This window comes from Pristiophorus japonicus, chromosome 4 (assembly GCF_044704955.1).
Source record: "Pristiophorus japonicus isolate sPriJap1 chromosome 4, sPriJap1.hap1, whole genome shotgun sequence".
Taxonomy (NCBI): domain Eukaryota; kingdom Metazoa; phylum Chordata; class Chondrichthyes; family Pristiophoridae; genus Pristiophorus; species Pristiophorus japonicus.
The window spans coordinates 290,954,527-290,974,622 of record NC_091980.1 but is presented as its reverse complement, the minus strand read 5'-3'; the positions used below and the strand labels follow the sequence as shown (position 1 = coordinate 290,974,622).

Sequence of the window (20,096 nt, the reverse complement as noted above, 5' to 3'; positions counted from 1 at the left end):
CTCAAGGTCCTCCCTTCCCACATTCCTATGACCAGCAATTTTTGGCATGGTTTTTGTGTCTTCCACTGTGAAGACGGAAGCAAAATAATTGTTTAAGGTCTCAGCCATTTCCACATTTCCCATTATTAAATCCCCCTTTTCATCTTCTAAGGGACCAACATTTACTTTAGTCACTCTTTTCCATTTTATATATCTGTAAAAGCTTTTACGATCTGTTTTTATGTTTTGCGCAAGTTTACCTTCGTAATCTATCTTCCCTTTCTTTATTGCTTTTTTTGTCATTCTTTGCTGTTGCTTAAAATCTTCCCAATCCTCTAGTTTCCCACTAACCTCGGCCACCTTATACGCATTGGTCTTTGATTTGATACTTTCCTTCATTTCCTTGGTTATCCACGGCTGGTTATCTCTTCTCTTGCTGCCCTTCTTTTTCACTGGAATATATTTTTGTTGCGCATTATGAAAGAGCTCCTTAAAAGTCCTCCACTGTTCCTCAATTGTGCCACCGTTTAGTCCTTGTTTCCAGTCTACTTTAGCCAACTCTGCCCTCATCCCACTGTAGTCCCCTTTGTTTAAGCATAGTACGCTCGTTTCTGACACAACTTCCTCATCCTCAATCTGTATTACAAATTCAACCATATTGTGATCACTCATTCCGAGAGGATCTTTTACCAGGAGATCGTTTATTTTTCCTGTCTCGTTACACAGGACCAGATCCAAAATGGCTTGCTCCCTTGTAGGCTCTGTTACATACTGTTCTAAGAAACAATCCCGTATGCATTCTATGAATTCCTCCTCCAGGCTACCCCCTGCGATTTGATTTGACCAATCGATATGTAGGTTAAAATCCCCCATAATTACTGCCGTTCCTTTTTCACATGCCTCCATTATTCCCTTGATTATTGCCCGCCCCACCATGAAGTTATTATTTAGGGGCCTATAAACTACGCCGACCAGTGACTTTTTCCCCTTACTATCTCTAATCTCCACCCACAATGATTCAACATTTTGTTCATTGGAGCCAATATCATCCTTCACAACTGCCCTGATATCATCCCTTATTAACAGAGCTACCCCACCTCCCTTCCCTTCCTGCCTATCTTGATGAATCGTCAGATACCCCTGTATGTTTAATTCCCAGTCCTGGCCACCTTGCAACCATGTCTCTGTAATGGCCACCAAATCATACCCATTTGTAATGATTTGTGCCATCAACTCATTTACTTTATTTCTAATGCTGCGTGCATTTAGGTAGAGTGTTTTCATCCTAGTTTTTAAACCATGATTTTTAGTTTTTACCCCTCCTGCAGCCCTTTTATATTCAGTGGTCCTTTTTGTTTCTTGCCTTTGGTTTCTCTGCCCTCCACTTTTACTCATCTCTTTTCTGTCTTTTGTTTTTGTCTCCTTTTTGTTTCCCTCTGTCTCCCTGTATTGGTTCCCATCCCCCTGCCATATTAGTTTAACTCCTCCCCAACAGCACTAGCAAACACTCCCCCTAGGACATTGGTTCCATTCCTGCCCAAGTGCAGACCATCTGGTTTGTACTGGTCCCACCTCCCCCAGAACCTGTTCCAATGCCCCACGAATTTGAATCCCTCCCTGCTGCACCACTGCTCAAGCCACGTATTCATCTGTGCTATCCTGCGATTCCTACTCTGACTAGCACGTGGCACTGGTAGCAATCCCGAGATTACTACTTTTGAGGTCCTACTTTTTAATTTAGCTCCTAGCTCCTTAAATTCGTCTCGTAGGACCTCATCCCTTTTTTTATCTATGTCGTTGGTACCAATGTGCACCACGACAACTGGCTGTTCTCCCTCCCTTTTTAGAATGTCCTGCACTCACTCGGAGACATTCTTGACCCTTGCACCAGGGAGGCAACATACCATCCTGGAGTCTCGATTGCAGCCGCAGAAACGCCTATCTATTCCCCTTATGATTGAATCCCCTATCACTATCGCTCTCCCACTCTTTTTCATGCCCTCCTGTACAACAGAGCCAGCCACGGTGCCATGAACTTGGCTGCTGCTGCTCTCCCCTGATGAGTCATCTCCCTCAACAGCACTCAAAGCAGTGTATCTGTTTTGCAGGGGATGACCAGATGGGACCCCTGCACTACCTTCTTTGTACTTCTCTTCCTGCTGGTCTTCCATTCCCTAACTGGCTGTGGATCCTTCTCATGCGGTAAGACCAACTCACTACACGTGCCACTTATGTCATTCTCAGCATCGTGGATGCTCCAGAGTGAATCCACCCTCAGCTCCAATTCCGCAATGCGCAGGAGATGGAGGCGGATGCACTTCTTACTCATGTAGTCGTAAGGGACACCGGAAGCTTCCCTGAGTTCCCACATGGCACAGGAGGAGCATATCACGTGACCGATCTCTCCTGCCATGCCTTAACCCTTAGATACCCTTAAATTGGTAATAACAATGCTACAGTTTACTTACTGATATAAAAATAAAAAGAAAAGCTACTCACCAATCACCAGCCAATCACTTACCCCATTTGCTGTGACGTCACCTTTTGATTCCTTTCTACTTCTTTTTTGCTTTCTCTCCCGCTGTAGCTGCACCGGTACGCCTTTTATAGGCTGCTCCGACACTGCTCACACCTCTCACCAACTGCCGCTGACTCTCGAGCTCCCGCTGGGCCTTTTAGAGGCCGCTCCGATGCTGCTCCCACCTCTCACCAACTGCCGCTGACTCTCTAGCTCCCGCTGGGCCTTTTATAGGCCGCTCCGATGCTGCTCCCACCTCTCACCAACTGCCGCTGACTCTCAAGCTCTCGCTGGGCCTTTTATAGGCCGCTCCGATGCTGCTCCCACCTCTCACCAACTGCCGCTGGCTCTCGAGCTCCCGCTGGGCCTTTTATAGGCCGCTCCGATGCTGCTCCCACCTCTCACCAACTGCCGCTGAATTTCAACTGTATACAGCCAATGCAGTGGGCAAACACCCATCGGGAGCACACAGATCCAGCGAGCTACCCAACGCTGTGGTCTGCATCCCTGGGACCAGAGTTATGCACCATGGAGTGTGGCCACAAGCAGCCAATGCACACGAGCTGCAGAGCAAGCGATCTCAGGAGGGCAACGTCACTGGTATCAATACCCTGCCCCTGATCGGCTCCGCCTCTCAGGCACCGATGGCACCAACCACCAAGAGCCTGAAAGAGCAAACTGTGCTAAGGCGCAGCCCCCAGACTCCATCGCCACTAAGGCTATACCCGGGAACGAAGGGTCATCTGCAACAGTTCTCCCAAAGGGGACTGGGACCAGCCAGGATCTCAAACCAAACAACGCCCAGGCAAGTGAGTCAGCAGTTCCCTGTGCACTGCTAGACGACAGCTCCTCAGGGAGCAGCAGCGACCCAGGGTGCAAAGAAAGGACAGGGAGGTCACAGGCATCTGTGAACCTGCCCGACGCTAGGAGCAACGGCAACAGCCCCGAGAGCAGGCAACTTGAGCCAACCGGGTTCCCATTGCCAGCACTGTGCACCGAGCCGCCACCAGACTGCCTGGACACCATCCAGCAGTTCTCGAACTAGCTTGTCCTTATGCACCAGTTACCGATCCCCAGTACTTATCGATCATGTATCTCACCAGTCTAATGTACTTGTCTCACAACTGAACCACAAATGTAATGCAAACTTGTTTTTCTGGACTTGAATGTATATGAATGCAATGAGCCCCCGGCATAATCCACACAAACAGCAACCACCAGCAGTCTACTGCCAACGAAACACCAACCACTCACCCAAGATTGAAATGACCCGCCAAGGGTCAACCAGATAGAGCTAAGCCAGAGCACAGTCAATGCAGAGGCGATTTGCACTAAAGGCTTGGGGGAGAGTGATGTCATGTATCCTACATGGCTACTGTTTGTACAATCACAAGGTGTGCCACCAGAGGGCACAGCAGTGGGGGACTTGTAGGTTACCTGTACAGGTGTGCCTGGCCTAGTATAAAAGGTAGGTCACCAGGTGTTATCAATAAAGGACTAAGGTCACAACAGTTTAAGTACAATACATTGCCTCGTGGAGTCATTATCAGAGCATCCTAGGACATAACACACCTCTTGCTTTCCTGTCCTCCCCTCACCACAACTCCACCATGCCTTCCTCATTTTACACACACAGGAAATGCAGCCTTCCCAGCCAGGAGTTAGCGAAAAAGAGGGAGAGGAGAGTGAAGAAAAAGAAGAAACATCCGAGCCACCAGCCCCTCAAAGTGTCCCCTCACTTAAAGTTATCAGCCTTCCACCAGCCATGCTGCAGCCACTGGGGTAGCACGGCGTGACATCAATAGGATAGGCAAAAGCACACAGAAGACAGTCACTAAGAGAATGGATAATGGTGATGAGTTGATTTCTTGATGTGATATTGGATGGATAGATGTTTAAGTTAGATTGGAAAGTTTGCTTTGTGGTGGCTTTTATTTTAGCATTGTGGCCAAGAGGACGCTATGATGGTCAGTAACAGAGGGAAGGTAAGGTGTGGAACTAATGATGATGAAAGGGGAATTGGGGTTGTGGTCACTGGTTACCGCAGGCAGATGATTCCATTCTGGATATCCCGGCCAGAAAGGGGCTGTCTGGGTTGCATCCTTCCTTCTGCATCCTCCTTTTCTGTTTCCTCCTTTTCTGTTTCCTCCTCTTCAGCTTCCTCTTCTTGGCTTTCTCTTCTCCTATTTCTTCCTCTTCCCTCTGCAGATACTGTGAATCTGAAATTATAGCATAAAATGCTGGAAGTACTCAGCAGGTCATGCAACATCTTGACTTGAGACATGAACTCTGTTTTGCTTTCCATGGATGTTGCCTGACCTGAGTTTTTGCAGCAGTTTCTGACGTCTCAAAGGACTTTATTTACCATCAGAGGTCTTGCAAGCATCCAGCAGCACTCCCTTCACCGTTTAAAAAAAATGTTTAACATCTATTGCAACAACCCAATAAAATAAAATATAAAAACGCAGTCCAAAAGCTTAAATGCAAACTTACCTGAAAGATAATTTTAAAATAAAAGAGAGAAGATAGTTTGAGAGTAAATTAGCAAGAAATGTAAAAACAGACAGTAAGAGCTTCTAAAGGTATATAAAAATGAAGAGGGTAGCTAAAGTAAACGTTGGTCACTTAACGGTTGGGACTGGGGAATTAATAATGAGAAACAGGGAAATGGCAGAGACTTTGAACAAATATTTTGTATTGGTCTTCACGGTAGAAGACACTAAAAGCATCCCAATAAATGGTAATCAAGGGGCTATTGGGAAGGGAGAGCTTAAAACAATCACTCGAGAAAAAGTACTAGGGCAAACTAATGGGTCTAAAGGTGAACAAGTCCCCTGGACCTGATGGCCTGCATCCTAGGGGCTTAAAAGAAGTGGCTGCAGAGATAGTGGGTTCATTTGTTGTAATCTACCAAAATTCCCTGGATTCGGGAGAAGTCCCAGCGGATTGTAAAACAGCAAATGTAACACCCCTATTTAAGAAAGGAGGGAGGCAGAAAGCAGGCAACTAAAGACCAGTTCGCCTAACATCTGTCATTGTGAAAATGCTGGAGTCCATTATTAAAGAAGTGGTAGCAGGACATTTAGAAAATCATAATACTATCAAGCAGAGTCAGCATGGTTTTATGAAAGGAACGACTGAGCATCCACAGCCGTCTGGAGTTGAAAATTCGAAAGATTCACAACCCTTTGAGAGGAGAAATTTCTCCTCATCTCAGTTCTAAATGGGCGACCCCTTATTCTGAAACTATGCCCCTTGGTTTAGATTATGAGGGGAGATTACATAAACTAAGCTTGATTTCCCTGGAATATAGAAGTTCAAAGGGTTTTTGATTGAGGTTTTTAGTATTTTAAAAGGAATGGATAGAGAGAAACTGGTGTGATGCCTAGAAGAAGGGGCTATAACCCCAATATCAGAGCCTGGCCATTCAGGAGAGAAGTTAGGAAACACTTCTTCACGCAAAGTCTGGTAGAAGTATGGAACACTCTCCCACAAAAAGCAGTAGATGCTAACTGAATTAATAATTTTAAATCAAGGTCAAACAAAAAGTATTGAAATTAATGGTTAAACAAAAACAACAGCAACAACATGCAGGTATATAGTGCCTTTAATGTAGAAAAATGTCCCAAGGCGCTTCGCAGAAGCATAATCAGACAAAAATCAACACCAAGCTAAAGAAGGAGATGTTATTAAGTGTGACTATAAGCTTAGCCAAAGAGATGGATTTTAAGTGGGGCCTTATAGAAGGAGAGGGAGCAAAGAGGTTTAGGGAGGGAATTTCAGTGCTCGGGCCTAGGCAGTGAAAGAATGGCTGCCAGTGATGGGGCAAAAGCAGGGGATGCCCAAGAGACCAGAATTGGAGGAACTCCATCAACAATTTTCTAACGCTACCTCAGGTTGCCAGTTTTTACTTAGCGGTGCTGTGATACAATGAGAACAGTAATATATGGGAGGGACTTGGGCCAGGAAACGAGGTGTAACCTCCCCATTAATTTCTCTTGTTAGCCATGGTTGGACCATTTTTCCCATGGTGTTTTTATTCATTAAGGGAATGTATATTTAGAAGCAAATTCAGCGGCAATGATGCCTCACCATGCTAGCCTGAATTTCCTTCTACCACACTTACTGGAACTACTGTTAGCTACTCCCTTCCTAAATATTGTGCTGTGGAAGAATCAACAATGGCTGACCACGGAAGGGAGCATGCATCACGGTTTTCGTACACTGCATTGGAGGTCTTGGTGAAAGAGGTGGAAAGAAGGAGAGATGTCCTGTACCCTTATGGGGCCAGAAGCCCTCCAGACACATGCTCAGAGGCAGTGGCAGGAGATAGTAGCGGAGGTCAATGCCAGAAATGTAGCCCCAGGGACCTGGATGCAATACAGTAAGAAGTCTAACGAGTTGTCAAGGTCAGTGAAAGCATCTTCAAATTCCATATCCTACCTATTACACCACTAGTCTCATCAACTGCTCAATTCATGACACCACTATCACTCATCTACCAATAATTTCTATCAATCAGAACTCATACCTAACATTCACATGCTTTACCTCACCCAAACACACTTAGCAGTGTTGCAATCCTCACACCCACATCTCAAAGCTTGCACACACTGGCATTCAACAGTGACAGTCACATCACCCAAACATATTGCACAACACTCACTAACACACTTCCCACATTCTTGCAGGAGTAGATGGGGCACAACAAGAGGCAACAGGAATTAACAAGAGGGAGAGAGTTGTATCAGAATGTTTAACCCCCATGGAGGAGACAATACTGGCCATTATGGGAAAGGGCATTGCTGAGGCCATGACCATCGGCGGGGCTTAAGTGATTGAAGATAAGGGTATCTGTATAATCCTCTTTCTCTTATCCCACTTCTTCCTCATCCCTCAATCTCTTCTGACTTACAAGCTACAGTTGGAGTAAGCATGCAATTTTTACTTTCTCCTCTCCCCTCACCACAACCCAACCCTTTTCACTTTTTCATTTCAAATACTCAAGAACTGGAATCCTCCCAAGCAATGGAGGAGGAGCAAGAAGAAAGTGAAGATGAAGGGACACTGTTATTCAATTTCACAGTCGCAGCTACCAGCTCAGATGCTGGCACTGCGCATAATTTAGAGGCTAGCATAAAGCTGGAATGTGTGCATGGTGCGACACCGGGCACTTCTGCTCTAGAGTCAAGGCTGAGGGAAAGGATAGCGCAGATTGCAGCTTGTTAGAAGGCGAGATCGCAGAGTTGTTCTGTTGCAGAATACTCATGATGACTTCAATGGGCTAGGCTACAGAGAAAGCTGATGGGTGTACACACTCAAATGCTTGGTACTCTGAGAAACATGCCGGAAATACTATGTTCAATGTCAAAGAGCATGGAGGAGTCCAGCACCAGCTTGGCACAAGGCTTTGCACAGAGCTTGGAGTCCATCCTTTCCAACTTGGAATGGGTGGCCACCTCCATCAACATATCTGTGGAGCCAACCATGATGCAGCATCTGATGGCCGATGTCTTGGCTTTCATTGCAGCACAAGCAAGACCTGCATGACATTCAGGCTTGGGCTGATAAGTGTCAAGTAACATTTGTTATATATGTAAACTTGTATTTACTCTGTATCGCTACCAGAGGCCTCATCCCCTGGAGTCCCAAGGGATCCCATAACCCCTTGGGAGTATAGGTATTTAAGGAGGCCTCACAGGTTGGAGAGGCACTCTGGAGACCTGCAATAAAAGACTAAGGTCACACGTTACTTTGAGCTCACAGTGTTCAATCTGACTCTTTCTCCATACATAACAACATTCATGCCACACAAGTGCCAGGTAATGACTATCTCCAACAAGCGAGAGTCTAGCCATCATCCCATGACATTACCATTACCCAAATCCCCCACCATCAACATCCTGGGGGTCACCATTGACCAGAAACCTAACTGGACCAGCCACATAAATACTGTGGTACAAGAACAGGTCAGAGACTGGGTATTCTGTGGCAGGTGTCTTATCTCCTGACTCCCCAAAACATTTCCACCATCTACAAGGCACAGGTCAGGAGTGTGATGAAACACTCAAGAAACTCAACACCATCCAGGACAAAGCAGCCCGCTTGATTGGCACACCATCCTGACTTGGAAATCATCGTTCCTTCATCGTTGCTGGGTCAAAATCCTGGAACTCCCTCCCTAACAGCACTATGGGAGTACCTTCACCGCATGGACTGCAGCGGTTCAAGAAGACGGCTCACCACCACCTGCTCAAGGGCATTTAGGATGGGCAATAAATTCTGATTTTGCCAGTGACGCTCACATCCCAGGAACAAATAAAAACAAAAGCATGATCTACTCAATGTCTGAGTGCTTCAATGGAAACTCAGACTGCTGTCATTCAATCTCCGCTTGCTGCCATGGAAGCTCATATTTGCTGTCATACAATGTTAGCTCACTGCCATAGAGCTCAGACGGGATTGCTGGTATGCAGGATTGCTGAGGCACGTCCCGGGTGAGTGGCAGCGTCTCCATGGAGTAAGAAACTGATATCCTGCTCTCACCCTTGCCACTCCACCTGTGCCCTTGGTGTTGCCTGTCAGCTAGCCAGTGCGGACTGCTGCAGCCGGGCCTTCTAGGCCAGAGCTGCTTAAGGTCACCCAAGTCCATCTGCAGCCTTCCACCGGCCATGCTGTAGCCACTTGGGAAGTAACTCATGGACACATTAGGACAGGCAAAGGTGCACAGAAGAGACACTATGAGAATGCACAAGAATAATTAGTTTATTTTTGTATGCACTGTGGCATAATTTAATTTTTACATTTTGATTGGAATATATATTTTGCATTGGTTTTTAATTTTGTATCGTGGGAAAGATGTGATGGCCAGTAACAGAGGAAAGGTAAAGAGTGTTGAGACAGTTCATGAGTGGGGGATTGGGGTTGAGGTTACTGATATCGCTCATGGATTATTTTTTCATGTGGAGCCTGGCACAAAGCGCTGTCTGGGTTGCAGCCTCCCATCCTCTTCCTCCTCCTCCTTCTCCAGCTCCTCATTGTATTTTTGCCCCTCAGCTTCTTGCCTGCTAGGTGGTGGCAAGAGCTGTTCCCTCATAATGGCAAGGTTATGTAGCATATCATGAAAAATCTTGCGGCCTGCTCAGCTGAGTACTGCAGGGTTCCTCCAGAGCAGTTCAGGCAGCGGAAGCATTGCTTGAGGACGCCAATGGTCTGCTCTATCAGATTGCTTATGGCAGCATAGCTCTCATTGTATGTCTGATGTGCACAGGTGCATGGGTTCCAGGCCAGAGTCTTGTGCCATGTCATGATTGGATAATCCTTGTTGCCCAGTAGCCACCCTTTGGTTTGCTGTGGTGGTTGAAATATAGCTGGCACAGAGGTCTACTGCAGAATGACCGCATTGTGACTGCTGCCAGGATACCGGGCATGAACCTGCATGTTGTGCTGCCTCTAGTCACACAGCAGCTGCACATTGAAGGAGTAGAGTCCCTTTCAGTTCAGATATACGGCTGAGTTCACATGAAGCACACGCAAAGCAATGTGCGTACAGTCAGTGACATCCTGCACCATGGGGAAGCCTGCAATCCTTGCAAACCCTCATGCTCTCTCCACCTACTTGTCCCTGGCAAGAGTGAATGCGATGATGTTGTCTCTCTTTGGATAGAGAGCCTCAGTGATCTCCCTTATGCAGCAGCTTGGAAGGAGCCAGATCCATTAAAGTTCAGAACCACCATGACAGCCACAGGCAATGTGGTCCTTACCTTGCTCTGAGGTTGTAGTTTTGGCTGCTGCAGTTAACAGATTTCAGTCACAACCTCTTTAGTAAAGCGCAGCGGTCTCAAGCATTGATTGTTGCTGAAGTTCAAGTATGAGAATTGCTCCCGAAACACCCTCTGCAGATATGACCTCCTGCTCAGAGCCCTTCTCCACCCCCCCCCCCCTCACCTCGCCCTTCTTGCCCTACTCCACGTGGTCTCAGCTCATTCTCCCAGTCATGCTCAATGCCAAGATGAAGCCCGACAAGGCCACCTGAGTGTGGAAGCAATTGGTTTGTGCTCAAGCCTTTAAGTCATCAAAAACATACTTCAGCACCAGCCAGACCACTCCCTGTAGACTACTGAAACTTTTAACAAATATGGAAAAGTATCCAAAACATGTAGAATTGCAACACCAGCCAGAGGAAATAATCCAGCAACTAACCTGTAAGTAGTTCATAGTCCCTTTAAACAGTGCTAGTGGGGGGAGGGGGGTCCTTCATCCTGTTTAATGTTGTGTTCAGGAGGATAAGAGAGGGCATAAGCTGGAGCATGGAGCTCTAAAATGGCTGTGCTGGTGCGTCATGATCTGGTGAGGTGCGCGCGAGCAAATTCCTTTACAAATATGGCGACTGGAAGTGTGAGCGTGCATCACGGATGCCATTTTCATAGTTTTAAGAAGCCTCATAGCACTTCAGAGCCCAGTTTTGCTCCTCCCCACCCCGCCCTGGTCTCTTCCTGGTTATTAAAGTTCTTGTTAATTCTGTTGTTAAGAATATTTTTGCACGGTAAATGTTTTGCATGACATAAACTTTAAAAAATAACGTATCTTTCAGAAAGTCAGCTGCAATTTATACTTTCAAGATGAATATAATGAAGACGTTTTGAACATACGTGTGCCTCTCTATACCAGTGTGGGCTTGATTCCAAGTATGGAGATATTTAACAGAACTTCCATATCTATCTTCTATTTTGAAAAAGTAAGACCCTATTTTATATATAAATATACATATTTATGATGACCTTTAGTGGGAACAGTCTTAATAACAGAATTTAGTTTTAAATAAATAGCCATACTATTGAAATCAAAATAAATGCAAAAAATTACCAGTTTATGTTTCATTTTTCATTGCATTCCTTGTCTCCAAATATATGTTGCTATTTTCTTCAATCCACCTACAATCCCCACTGCATATAGCGGGCGTGTTCCTGCTATGCCCACTATACGTTGTGGACACTAAATCCATCGGACTCCCTAGTTTGTCTGTGCCTTCCAGAGTTTTCAAAGATCACTAACATTATGGCCAGGTTTTGCAGCAAAATCCCTCTTTTTTTCCTTCCTTCCATTTGCCACCTCAACCACCCCTCCCCTCCCCTTTCCACAAATTTCAAATTCCATTTTTGCCTGAACCATGCAGATTCCTGTCCAAAATATTTAAAATATCCCCTTCCCCATTCAAATTTCAGGAGCAGAAGTCTCACTTCATTGGGAGTAGGAGGCTGGGGCCATCGGGAAAATACACCATATATTTCCAGCAGTATATTGTGATTCAGCTTTTGAAGTCAAAAATAATTTATTCTGGAAGGGTTACAGATAATAAAATCAAGTTGTTGTAATACAACCCAATTTGATATCGTCCCACATTGTGGAGCGAGACCACTCACTTTGTTTCTTCTGGTTTCTTTGTAACTGTGACAAAAGTAAACTATCCCTCCTCATCCTTCTCGTCCTACCTGTAGCCATTGACATAGTTGACCACTCCATCTTCCTTCAACATCTCTCCACCACCGTCCAGCTGGGTGGGACCACACTTGCCTGGTTCCATTCTTATCTATCTAATCGTAGTCAGAAAATCACCTGCAATGGCTTCTCTTCCCACTCCCGCATTGTTACCTCTGGTGTCCCCCAAGGATTTATCCTTGGCCCCCTCCTATTTCTCATCTATATCCTGCCCCTTGGCGGCATCATCCAAAAACACGGCGTCAGTTTCCACATGTACGCAGACGACACTCAGCTCTATCACACCACCACTTCTCTCGAACCCTCTAAATTGTCCAACATCCAGTACTGGATGAGCAGAAATTTTCTCCAATGTGATTCAGCTTTTGAAGTCAAATATAGATACTAAAATCAAGTTGTTGTAATACAACCCAATTGATATAGCCCCACATTGTGGAGCGAGACCACTCACTTTGTTTCTTCTGGTTTCTTTGTGATTGTGACAAAGGTAAACTATGCTTCCTCATCCTTCTCGACCTGCCTGTAACCTTTGACACAGTTGACCACTCCATTTTATTGGGAAGATCGAAGCCATTGTCTTTGGTTCCCGCCACAAACTGCGTTTCCTAGCCACCGACTCCATCCCTCTCCCTAACATCTGTCTGAGGCTGAACCAAACTGTTCGCAACCTAGGAGTCATATTTGACCTTGAAATGAGCTTCCGGCCACATAACTAAATTCGCCTATTACCACCTTTGTAACCTCAGCTCATCTGCTGAAACCCTCATCCATCTCCTTGTTACCTCTAGACTTGACTACTCCAACGCACTCCTGGCTGGCCTCCCACATTCTACCTTATGTAACCTTGAGGTGATCCAAAACTCGACAGCCCGTATTCTAACTTGTATCAAGTCCCGCTCACCCATCACCCCTGTGCTCGTTGATCTACCTTGGCTCACGGTTAAGCCACGCCTCAATTTCAAAATTCTCATCCTGGTTTGCAAATCATTCCATGGCCTCGCCCCTCCCTATCTCTGTAATCTCGTTCAGCCTCACAACCCCCCCCGAGATGTCTGCGCTCCTCTAATTCTGCCTTCTTGAGAATCCCTGATTATAACTGCTCAACCATTGGTGACCATGCCTTCAGCTGCCTAGGCCCCAAGTTCTGGAACTCCCTTCCTAAAACCCTCTGCTTCTCTACCCCTCTTTCCTCCTTTAAGATGCTTCAGATCTCTCATTTACTATACACATTTTCTTTCCATTGAAGTAATAGTCCCTTCCTGGAATTTTTTTGTCCATGAATGAAATACTTTGGCCGGAATTTTATCGTTGTTGCGTTGTGGGTGGGTTGGCACTAAAAGTCCTGGAAATTGCTAGTCAGTCAGGAACCTGCCGTCATCCCAGCACCTCGAGCATTTAACTTGGGTGGCTTTGAAGGTGTGTAAAGGACCCAATCCGCAAAGGTGGGCGGCCTCATTTAAATCATTAAGTGCTTGTCTACAGAAACATAAGAGTGATTCTAAAACCTGCTTCTGAGTTTGTTGTGTAGAGGCAAGTGTTTCGTGGCGAAGATGCGGCGGGAGTTTCACGGCGGAGGTGCGGCGGGAGTTTCGTGGCGGAGGTGCGGCGGGAGTTTCGTGGCGGACGAGCGGCAAGTGTTTCGCGGCAGGCGAGCGGCGAGTGTTTCGCGGCGGACGAGTGGCAAGAGTTCGTGGCGGAGGTGCGACAAATGAGGGTACGGGGCCCAGAAGAGCCCAGGGCCCAGGGGCAGCACGGGCTAGCCCACACAGCGAATGTGTGCGCACTAGGTCCGTGCAGCAGAGCAGGTCTCCAGTCGTGCTGGTTAACCCTTGCCACTGGATAAAGGCCTAGCTCTGTCGAGCCCGTGTGGCTGATGTGCAATGGTCACCACACGTTAAAAAAATCCACGCACAGGCATCTTCCACCCCTTGAGGAATATCGGGTCCTTCATTGAAACATCTGTGAACTCGTGTGGAAGAAAGTCATCCTTATTCGAGGGATCGCCAATGATGATGATGAGACTGAGTACTGTTTAATTCCAAGAGGTATAACCTTGGCTCTGCTTTATTATGGCCCAAAGTGACTAATATACAAAATGGCTGGCCTTTTATACTTGGGCTGCACACACGTGCATGCAGCCCAATGGTCTCCAACAGTGACGCCATCTAGTGGCTAGTGATCCCAAAAGTACATACATGACAGAGTTTTACTGCAAGTGCATGGGATTCACGGAGGTCGGGTGCCTCGCCTGTGAAGGGGAGATGGAAGCTCAGTGGCCATTATTGAGTTCATTCATTGACAGCTGGGAAAAGCACATAAATACTGCAACATTACTCCTCATTACTTGTGTCATGTATGTAACCACAATGTAACACCACTGTATTACTGTATACACACAACCTAGATGCACACCTTGACCACAAGGGGTGAACTTATGGAAGACACTCCTTACCTGATCTCCCAGGTATATAAAGGGAGGTCCCACGCAGGGTCATCACTTGTGAAGTGCTGTAAATAAAGAGTTGAGGTCACAGAGTGACCTTGTCCCTAGAATGTGCCTCGTGTGGTTTCATGCAGTAGAGTAAGAACTTTACATGGGCGACGAGAAACGGGAACTCATGACCCATGAGAATGGCCACCGGTAGTGCAGAGGAACGGTATTGTGTTGGGGAAGACTGGGATGATTTTGTTGAGAGGCTTCAGCAAAGCTTCATTACGAAAGAATGGCTGGGGGATGCTGCGGCCGACAAGCGAAGTGTTCATCTCTTGACCAGCTGCGGACCAAAGACTTACGCACTCATGAAGGACTTACTAGCGCCTGAGAAGCCGTTGGACAAAACCTTTGAAGAACTTACCAAACTGATCGGGGTGCACCTCAAATCGGCGAGTAGCATACATATGGCCCGACACAGATTCAACATCCACCGACGTCGTGAAGGACAGACCATACTGGACTTCGTAGCGGACCTCCGGCGGTTGGCCAGCCTCTGTAAGTTCACAGACGCCTGCAGGGGGGAGATGCCAAGGGACTTCTTTATCGAGGGCATCGGTCATGCGGGAATTTTCCGCAAATTAATTGAGACCAAGGATTTGACTTTGGAAGTGACGGCGTTGTTAGCTCAAACTTTCATGGCGGAGGAGGAAGAGACGAAAATAATATACATGCGCAATTCTGCCTCTAACGTGGCGATGGGTCAGGGAGTCAACATCATCAATGCGACTCAGAGCCCCGCAGGCTGGCAGGGGCAGTCCGACATTCCCCAGGCAGCAATAGACCCCAGAGTAGGACTCCAACAGAGACAATGGCAGGCTGAACGGACATTTACGCCATCACAGCGGACAATGCGGCCCGGGATGGGGCCATTGACACCCACTAATAGGGTACTTAAGAGCAGTCAAAGGGACAGTCAGCACGGAATGCCTGGCCATAGTCCCTTTGTCCCCAACAATGGAAACTTTAACTCATGCTGGAGGTGTGGGGGAAAATACTCAGTCAGATCTTGCAGATTTCAACAGTTTGTCTGCAGAAACTGCAATCTTAGTGGCCATTTAGCTTGATTGTGCAGGAAGCCTGCAACCAGACTAATATATGAGGCGGGTGGACCAGAAGAGGGTCCTTTGAGGCAGGATGACTTTTGGGGCAAATCGATGGACGCCGAGGTTCAGCCGGTCCATGCGGCGAACAGTTCATACACCAAAACGCCACCAATGATGATGAGGGTTTTATTAAACGGTATCCCAGTACGCATGGAGCTGGACACTGGGACCAGTCACTCATGGGCGTTCAGCAATTTGAGAAGCTATGGCCACTTAAAGCCAGTAGACCCAAATTAGAACGTATTGAGACACAATTACGGACTTACACTAAAGAAATCATTCCGGTGCTAGGCAGTGCAATGTTGGCAGTCACACACAACGGGTTAGTGAATCGGTTGCCGCTTTGGATTGTCCCGGGTAATGGTCCCGCACTGCTGGGGAGGAGCTGGTTAGCCGAGATGAACTGGAAATGGGAGGATGTTCACGCAGTGTCATCTGTGGAGCGAAGTTCGTGCTCACAAATCCTACAACAATTCGATTCACTATTCCAACCTGGCGTCGGGACTTTCAAAGGCACCAAAGTCGTAATACACACATCACCCCGGATGCCAGGCCAGTGCACCACAAAGCCAGAGCGGTGCCGTATGTGATGTGGGAAAAGATCGAGAGCGAATTGGACCAGCTGTTGAGAGAGGGCATCATCTCATCTGTTGAATTCAGCGACTGGGCGAGCTCCATCGTTCCCCTACTAAAAGCGAATGGCTCTGTCAGGATGTGTGGCGACTACAAGGCCACCATAAATTGGGTGAGCCTGCAAGATCAATACCTGCTCCCGAGAGCGGAGGACCTTTTCGCCACGCTGGCAGGGCGGCAAGCTTTTCACCAAGTTGGACCTCATCTCAGCCTATATGACCCAGGTACTGGCCGATGAATCCAAACTACTGACCACCATCACCACGCACAAGGGACTGTTCGTTTATAACAGGTGCCCGTTTGGCATTCGATCAGCGGCCGCGATCTTTCAAAGAAACATGGAAAGCCTGCTTAAATCCATTCCTGGAATGATCGTATTCCAGGACGACATCCTCATCACGGGTCGAGACACCGAGGAACACCTCCACTACCTGGAGGAGGTGCTACGCCGACTGGACCGGGTAGGCCTGCGACTCAAGAAGTCTAAATGTGTGTTTTTAGCCCCTGAGGTTGAGTTTCTGGACAGGAGGGTTGCTGCAGATGGGATTCAGCCCACCGAATCCAAAACAGAGGCGATTCGACGAGCACCCAGGCCCTGCAACACATCGGAGTTGCGTTCATTTCTGGGACTGTTGAACTATTTTGGAAACTTTCTGCCGAACTTGAGCACGTTGTTGGAGCTGCTACACATGCTCCTGCGTAAGGGTTGTGATTGGTTTTGGGGGGACTGTCAGGAACGGGCTTTTGATCGGGCGTGAAACCTACTTTGTTCAAACAAGTTGTTGATCCTGTACGACCCCTGTAAAAAATTGGTTCTGAAATGTGATGCATCGTCCTATGGGGTTGGGTGCGTGTTGCAGCAGGGCAATGCTGAGGGTCAACTACAACCTGTGGCTTATGCCTCTAGGTCGCTCTCTCAAGCTGAACAGGGATATGGGATGGTCGAGTAAGAAGCGCTTGCATCTGTCTATGGTGTAAAAAAAATGCATCAGTACCTCTTTGGTAGGAAGTTCGAATTAGAGACGGACCACAAGCCATTAACATCCCTGTTGTCAGACATCAAGGCTGTCAATGCCAACCGCGATGGGCTCTCACGCTGGCTGCTTATGACTACTCCATCCGGCACCGGCCCGGCACTGAAAATTGTGCTGACGCGCTCAGCAGGCTTCCACTGGCCACCACTGAGGGGGCAGCGGCGAGATGGTCATGGCTGTCGATGCCTTTGACAGCACAGGCTCCCCCATCACAGCCCGCCAGATCAAAATCTGGACAGAGATCCCCTCCTAACCCTGATTAAGAAATGTGTCCTGACAGGGGATTGGGCGCCCGCACACGCAGCATGCCCTGAGGAGGTCAGACCGTTCCACAGACGGATGGATGAGCTCTCCATCCAAGCCGACTGCCTACTATGTGGCAGCCGGGTAGTTATGCCCCAGAAGGGCAGGGAGACATTCATCAGGGAACTCCACAGCGAGCACCCAGGCATTGTGCTGATGAAGGCCATTGCCCGGTCACATGTTTGGTGGCCTGGAATTGATTCAGACCTGGAACACTATGTTCGCAGATGCACGTTGTGTGCCCAGCTGGGTAATGCCCCCAGGGAGGCCCCGCTCACCCCGTGGGCCTGGCCCACCAGGCCATGGTCATACATTCATGTTGACTACACGGGCCCGTTCATGGGAAAGATATTCCTTATTGTGGTAGATGCGTACTCGAAATGGATTGAATGCATCATTCTGAATTCATGCACATCATCCACCACTGTGGAAAGCCTACGTGCAGTCTTTGCAACCCATGGCTTGCCGGACATGCTGGTTCGTGATAATGGCCCATGTTTCACAAGCTACGAATTCCGGGAGTTTATGTCGGGCAATGGCATCAACCACGTCAGGACTGCGCCGTTCAAGCCGGCCTCCAATGGCCAGGCGGAACGTGCGGTCCAAATCATTAAGCAAGGTATGCTCAGGATTCAAGGACCCTCCCTGCAATGCCGCCTATCGCGCCTCCTGCTGGCCTATAGATCCCGACTGCACTCACTCACGGGAGTCCCGCCCGCAGAGCTACTAATGAAACGGTCACTCAAAACCCGGTTGTCCCTCATTCACCCAGTCCTAACCGACATAGTTGAGGGCAAGCGCAAATCACAAAACGAATACCATGACCGCAATTCGAGGGGGAGATGTATAGAAATAAATGATCCTGTATTCGTCCTCAATCAGGCCATGGGGCCCAAATGGCTTGAGGGTACTGAAATTGACAAAGAAGGGAATAGGGTCCTTGTGGTAAAATTCAACAATGGTCAGATATGCCGTAAGCATCTGGACCAAGTAAAAAAAGGTTCAGCATCGACACTGAGGAACCTGAAGAAGACCATGAGATGGAGCTCACACCACCGCCAGTGAACGAGCAACAAGAGCAATCAGAAGAATGCACAGTCCCTGCGGTCAGCCCGGACAGGCCGGAGTCACCACAGGTGACAGACACTCACGTCAGTGTCCAACAACCAGAGCCCCAACTGCGGCGCTTCACGAGGGAGCGTAGACCATCTGAAAGACTAAACCTATGATCTCCACAAGACTCTGGGGGGGGCGGGGCAGGGGGCGGGGTGATGTCATGTATGTAACCACAATGTAACACCACTGTATTACTGTATACACTCAACCTAGATGCACACCTTGACCACAAGGGGTGAACTTGTGGGAGACACTCCTTACCTGATCTCCCAGGTATATAAAGGGAGGTCCCACGCAGGGTCATCACTTGTGAAGTGCTGTAAATAAAGAGTTGAGGTCACAGAGTGACCTTGTCCCTAGAATGTGCCTCTTGTGGTTTCATGCAGTTGAGTAAGGACTTTACAACTTGCCTCATGGAAAAGCTCTAGCTCACTCCATTTTGTCCACAGATTTAGCTGTCAGTAGTTTGCAGGTCATTTTTGAAACCTCGGAAGTCACTCTCACCACATTGCTACTCACTGTCACAACATTGAGGGATTGGCCTTCTGATCTCCAATTTACCTGCCATCTACTACGTCAGCATGGATGCTGCTTATACTGTCCCACTTTGGTCCTCAGATCGGACTAAGATGAACCCCATCAACAGCCACACCAGTAGCAGCAAAGCAACCACAACAGCAGCCTTCTCCTTAATGACCTGATGCTCCACAGGAGAGAGGCCGGCACCACAGGGGTGCACCGTGCCAGAGGCGATACCCCCAACACAAGAGTGTACAGGTAAAGGATGAGCTTCCTTAACATGAATGAGCAGCAGTGCTTCAGGAGACTCAGGCTATCATGCCAGATCATTGCAAACATTTGTTGCTTGCTGGAACAAGACCTGCTGCCCAGAGGTTCTGGTGGATATGTCTGAACAGTGGCTGCCAAAGTCACCACCACTCTTAACCTCTTCGCCTCTGGCTCCTTCCAGGGATCTCCAGCAGACATTTACAGGATTTCTCAGCCGGCCGCCCACAGATGCATCACCCAGATGACCGATGCCACGTTTCACAAGTCAGCCAATTATATCAACTTTGCTACTGATGAAGCCAGTGTTACTGAGCTTGTGCTCGGCTTTGCAGCACTGGCTGACTTCCCAAAGGTGCAGGGCGTTATCAATTGCACATATGTGGTCATGAAGGCACCTCATCATCACCCAGAAGTGTTTATGAACTGCAAGGGCTTCCACTTCCTCAATGTGCAGTTCGTCTGCAACCGCAAAAAGCTGATTATTCATTTGTGCACCAGATTCTCTGGCAGCTGCCATGACTCTTTCGTGCTGTGCCAGTCCACCCTCCCTCAGCTCTTCAAACCTTGAAACAGACTTACCGGCTGGCTGCTTGGAGACAATGGCTATCTATTGAAGAAGTGGCTGAGGA

The 20,096-nt window shown here is 47.8% G+C and overlaps 1 protein-coding gene across 2 annotated transcripts in view; it reads left to right on the top strand.

Annotated features, from left to right (window-relative positions):
* The window catches only part of LOC139262381 (cation channel sperm-associated auxiliary subunit beta-like), a 62,652-nt gene that overhangs the window by 25,564 nt on the left and 16,992 nt on the right, over positions 1-20,096 (top strand). Inside the window, exon 4 of one of the 2 annotated variants that reach the window (XR_011592961.1) lies at positions 11,091-11,269. Coding sequence is in view for 1 of the 2 variants with exons in the window: in XM_070877567.1 (XP_070733668.1) it covers positions 11,091-11,234 (144 nt within the window). In the remaining variant the exon portion in view is untranslated. Of the gene's footprint in view, positions 1-11,090; positions 11,270-20,096 lie in introns of those variants that run through there. The other variant, XM_070877567.1, reaches the window with a different exon arrangement.